At 38.2% G+C, this 6,000-nt stretch overlaps 1 protein-coding gene across 1 annotated transcript in view; it reads left to right on the forward strand.

Annotated features, from left to right (window-relative positions):
- LOC149193116 (E3 ubiquitin-protein ligase RSL1-like) overlaps positions 1-5,536 on the forward strand; it is a 55,943-nt gene extending 50,407 nt beyond the window's left edge. The window contains exon 4 of the mRNA XM_089404784.1: positions 4,857-5,536. Coding sequence (XP_089260910.1) covers positions 4,857-5,058 — 202 coding nt within the window. The 3' untranslated portion in view covers positions 5,059-5,536. The remainder of the gene's footprint in view (positions 1-4,856) is intronic.
- Positions 5,537-6,000: the final 464 nt, after the last annotated feature.

The raw sequence follows: 6,000 nt of genomic DNA on the forward strand, positions 1-6,000 counted from the left end.
TCCTGCTCATGCATGCATTTCATCCTTCAACTTTCACTTAAGCACACTGTATTTTCGAAGCTGAAATGAAATATAATGTTGCAGCAACAAAGTGAGTCTCCTACTCAACCTTTTTCCATTCACTTTCTTGGTAGAACCCTGCATCTTGCATTCAATTACCACAAAAATGCAAATAGATGCGTCAATAGACATGCAACCTTAATTGGAAAAAAACTCTAGCCATTTCTTACCAATCCAGTTCCAAGGTCTTTCCTTTGTCTTCATATTAGCATCAACATGTGAATCATTCTGAGACACATCATTCATGGAATCTTCCTTTCCATTTCTGCCATCTTCTCTTTCCACTTTTTTCAACTTTTGTGGAAGCATTGCTGGATTCAGAGTCCAACACCTTTCAGCAAGATGCCCTTGCTTATGGCAGTAAGTGCAACACATGTGCATCCTCTTGACAACATGATTTGCCTTGTCCAATGGACCTTTGGCTTTTTGCTTCTTTTCCTTCAAAAGTTTCTTGTATGTGGCCATTTTCTTCCAACATCTAGAAATATGATGGTCATCCAAACCACAAAAGGAACATGCAATTCTTTTCCCATGCTTATGTGGAAATTTATCATGCTTTGCAAAATCAGAAGGAAGATGATTAGAACCAGATTTATACCTTTCTCTTTCCCCTTTATTGCCTTCATGAGGACGTGAAGCAAATGAAGAAGTGGCTCCCTTTGGAACCCCATCAATCTCTTCAAGGTTGTTAGAGTCTCCCGAACTTTTTGGTTCAAGTGTGTGCTTTTGAACACTTGCATCCTGCAAATGATGTTTCAAGCTATTGCATTCCTCCTGAATACAACCTTCACACTCTTGAAGACCTGCTATGCATCTCCTTCTTGGAGCTGTTTTAATGGCCTTCATGGCAGCTTTGGAACTCTCCCCATAAGCTTGTCCATAGCCAAGACCCAAATACTTAGTCTTTTCCTCAATTATTATTGGCTCAACAATACCTTGTGCATGTCTACCCAAGCCTTTTACTTCATAGCCCATCTTGGACATTAGCTTGGAACTTATGCCTTTGGTATGTTTTTCAAAATAACCAATATAAGCATTCTTAGAGGAATTTGAAGACAAACTGGAGTGGCTTACCTCTTCTTCAAGCTGATACTTGACCAAGGCTTCTTTGGCAACAAAGAGCTGTGACTCCAACTCATGCATTCTCTTCAGGTTCATATTTGCAATATGAAGTTGCCTCTCCATTTCTTGCAGTCTGTCAGAAAGCAACTGCTTCTCTTCCTTCATGGAATTCAACTGCTCTCTAAGTATGCTGCTCTTTTTGCCATCCTCATATATTTCTCTCACCTTGTCCATCATGATGAACAAGTCTTGCTTCATGTCTCCATCAAAGAGTCTTGTGACGGAGAAGGAATTTGAGGATACACTTGAGGAAGTTGTCATTATGCCAATAAACAAAGAACTTCAAACAAAATTAATAAAGAGCTTATTTAAGCAACTTTTTGCAACAAACCTCTTGTGCTTCAAGGATTGCTTTGAGGTCCTTTGGGATAGAAGAATGCCTTCAGCCCTTCTTCTTATTTGTCCTTCCTGGACTGTGCTATCAATAGCTTTCCCTTCACCTTTGCAAACTCAGAAAATAGTCAGTTTGCAAACAAGCATACATCAATCAGACAATCAATCCTTGACTACCAAAACACCTTTTAGGCGAGCAATCTTCGTTTTGTCAATCAAGCACTCTGATATAACCTTCCTTGAAGGTGGGGTTAATCAATCTTAAGCTTTGATATCACTTGATCTGAAAATGGGGCACTTAGGCTTCTTGTCTAACTTACAAGAACCTCTCCCACTTCCAAAGCTTTAAATATTCCCAAGTCTTTATGATTAACCAATGCGGAATTAAAAATGCTTGAAAATAGGTGTATGCTGGTATTTGTTTTTAACTGATTATATGCTTTAGAATCTGTTGTTGTGCTGTAAGTTGATGTGCTTAAACTGATATATAGATACATATAACAGTAAATAATGCAGCAGTAAAACAAACACATAAGACAACAAATTAATGTGGAGTTCACCCAAAACTCTTGGGCTACATCTCCTTGAGCTCTAGTCAATTTGACTAGGCTCTCTGGGATTATGGCAAAGTCCTTTTACAAGCTCTTAGCTCAACTCCACTGTTTTACACAGCAACAATGGGTTCATAACACCATCTTATCCCTTGGCTCTTGAAGCTCTCGGCTTTCTGGCTCTCGGCTCTGGCTCTTGGCTCTGGCTCTTGCTTTTTTGCAACCTTCAGCTCTCTAGCTTTTCACTTGACCTCCAAGTGACTCCAAAGACTCCCTCAGTGGCTCTGCGCATTAGCTTTCACTCTCTCTGGCTCTTTTTGCTTCTGTGCTACCTGCTTATTTTTTGTTTTAGCAACAACTCCTGCTTATGCTTTGTTCTCTGTTAGTCTATGGCTTTTAAGCCAATCGACGCTATCTGTTTATTTCCTCTTCTCGAGCTTTCTGGCTTTTGGCCTCTGTCCGTTCGAATCCCCCTTCTGAGCGTTAGCAATCATGGCATAACGCCTTCAGGGGAGGTGGCCACCTGTTCTGCAACAGAAGAGTCCATCGGGCCTTTGAAATCCCCGAAATAGCCATTCTCTGTTTACATAGAGAAATACATTCAAACACGGGAAAAATCCGCAGAAACACTGTTCATCGGACCTCAAATATCCATAGATCCGCTTTATACTTCTATCGGGTCCGCCTTTAATCGCTTATCGCATGTCGCAACTGCCCTGTTCTGTGGTTTCCCTTTGTATTTTAAAAATACATTAAAACATTGCAAAATCCCGTAAAATGGCTTTAGACGGACTTGAAATATTATATATTTGCATTCCTAAACCCTTTCGGGTCTAGTTTCATCGCATCGGCGCTTCCCTTCATATTTCGTTTAATAAACGAAATACGCGAAAATACATAGAAAACTGCCGTTTGACAGATCTCAAAATATATCAAATATTGTCTATAGCCCTGTCGGGTCCGGCTATCGCATCGCATATATATATATATATATATATATATATATAACGCCCCCGCTCCTTTGTAATGCTCTGATGCGATATTGCGATGCGACTTGTCGCAATCGCATATCGCATAAGCCTGAGGTCTTTCCATATGGTATGGTTTATGCCAAAGCCGATTGTGATCCACTGATATGGCGATATCGCATCGACTCGGTCCTATCGCATGTCTGCCTCCGATATCCTCTGCCTGTCACCGCTGATTGCGATATGCCGATCGGATCTGAACCGTTGATTGGCGAGATCCGACGGCTCCTGTACGTTGCTCCTTTGACCACTGATAAGCTTGTTTTCCACTATTTCTTCATATTTTTGGGTCCCGATAGTGTTTTCCGCCTTTTTTTGAAGGTTCTCCTTTTGCGATAGTTTTGGTCTTTAGAAGACTTAGAGGGTTTTTAAGACCCATTTTTAGGGGATTTTGCCCATTTTTCCAAAGGATAAAGGGCAGCTTCATTTTATGATAACTTCCGCATCCTAAGTCCATTTTTGCTTATTCAGGTTGCAGTGGATTCATAACGAGACGATATCTGCAATGGGGCTAGTTTCAGGAACTTCCTTGGACTTTTATTTTCCTCAGTGAGGAACACCTAGACTTAGGAGTCTATCCAAAATCTATTTTGGATCATACGGTTCATGTATACGTAGCTGTCATATGGATGCTCTGTATGCATGCAAATATTCACATTCTGTTTATAATTGTCATTGCATCCATATTTGTTTTGTATTCTCTGTCTATCACGGCAACAATAGAAGCACCACTAGGGTGCATGTTACATCATTACAATCTGAACCTGGAAAATTTGCTAGGTAACTTCAAACTTTGTAAATGTGGTCTCAGAATGTTTGACTCATCAATCGCCGTGGCCATACCAAATGCTTCGGCTGATCACATCTTCAATGCTCATCTTACTAGTTTCAAAGTCTACCGTGTATTGACTCGTTTGCTTCTGCCCATGTGAGAAACCTTGGCAATCTATGTTACGTCCTTCTTCAGAGGGTGTTAATGTGGGCATTAATGTCCAACCAATAGATATTAATAAATGCTATTAAAATTTAAAGCTTTCCTGAAGAATTGGTTAGTTGTCGCAGTTCGCCACGCGCTGTGCTAGTGCATGCGTGTGTAAAGTACCAATTATCTATCTATATGCACTGTACCATAAACCTATATTTTACATGGATGTGGTGCTCTTCGATTTTGTATGCTGTTGAAGTTTCTCTTCTGCCTCTTGTCAGTTCAGGTATTTGTTTAGAAGTTAAAACAGCAGCAATTGGTGTTGTTTTAAAAAAAACTGACGTCTATTTTTTTTTTTTTTAATGTCACTATTTAAAATATTTTCCCTATTACTCAAATGATGTGAGCAGTTATGCTTTGACTGTGGACATGAATAATTATAAAGAATGACAGTATGAGAACAAATGCCAATGACGTTGTATAAATGGTTCTTAGCCGTGAACATGGATAAAAAACAGTCCAGAAGTATACAAACCATTGAAAAATCCTTCTGTTCAACTCCATTCTCCATGACTTTTCTCAGAAATTTTATATAGAATGAAACTTTAAGAAATTATATATAAAATTTCAAGTCAAACAAGTATCAAACTGTGAAGAATCCTTCCCTTCGGTTCCATTCTCCAAGAATCTCTTTTAAGAAACTTTATAGATAATTCCAAGTACCTTTTGTGACGAGTCATGGATGATCGTTAGTGAAACCTTTTTAAAGCGAGGTTTTTTCTTTTAATTGTACATGGCTATTATAAATTTAATAGTGGCATTGGGTTGGATTTTCAGGTGCGGCTTTGAATTTTGCTATGTTTGTGGTGCTGAATGGAAGAATAAGAAAGCGACATGTAACTGTGTTTTATGGGATGAGACTAACATCATTCGAGAACCACTCACAGATAGTGAGTATGACACTGAAGAAGATGAAGACTACGAAGACGAGAGTGATGACTATTTTGATGATGATCATCATTGGTATCCACTATTATGAAGCGGTCATATTGAAGCAGCTCAACTCTCCGGAATTCCTAAAGCCTCAAATTTCTACTTGGAGTCATGTTGAAGCAGCTCAACTATCTAGAATTTCAAAAGCTTCAAATTTCATTTCAATATGTTAGCATCATGGTTTTGCTTGGGTGGTACATTATTCTTTATGATCAAACGTAGTGCACTAAAGCATAGTATCTATGGTTCATCATTTAGATTATCTCGTGTGGGTTGTCTTTAATGACAACATTTCTATCATATGATTCATGGATTTTGGGATTAACTTTAATATCCCGAGTTTCTCTCTCAAGGTGGTACTGTGTTCTAGTTATTCTTAGTTGCCCATAACTGGTTAGTGTTATACTTAACACGCCTTTTGATCTTTGGAAAGCTAAACCTGCATTAAAAATCATGAAATCATGATATTTTTGTATGAGTTTTTGGCTTAAGTTACAATGTTTTTTTGTTGCCCTTGCAAGCTATACTTATTGTTACATTTGCATAGGCGAGGCTAATAATCCTTTGCTTATGAGATTAATTCCATCACATGTGGTCACAATGTTTCCAGCTCAGTAAACCTTAAAATCCATTGGTAGATTTCATTTATCTTAAGACTATTTGGGAAATATGTAATTTAACTTTAATGCTTGGTTTTGCATCTCAATATTTTATTTCTTTGTTGCTTTTTGTTGTTTGAACACTCTGTAGTTTATATAGTTGATATTTTTAGGTACATGACTTATCAACGAGGGATTGTAAAAAGGTAAATGCATAATGCTTGTAGCATATTTCAAGTTTATGGCTACACGAGAAAGGGATATCCATCATAGCTAAAGTTCACTATATGGGCAATGGGGTACTATGGTGTCCAAAAGGTGATTCATTTTTCACTGTACGTATTTCATTTATGCATTTATCATTATTTTGTTTGAGTTGTCATTTATTC

This window comes from Pinus tabuliformis, chromosome 2_2 (assembly GCF_031772625.1).
Source record: "Pinus tabuliformis cultivar Carrire ecotype Pingquan chromosome 2_2, CPIR1, whole genome shotgun sequence".
Lineage (NCBI taxonomy): Eukaryota > Viridiplantae > Streptophyta > Pinopsida > Pinales > Pinaceae > Pinus > Pinus tabuliformis.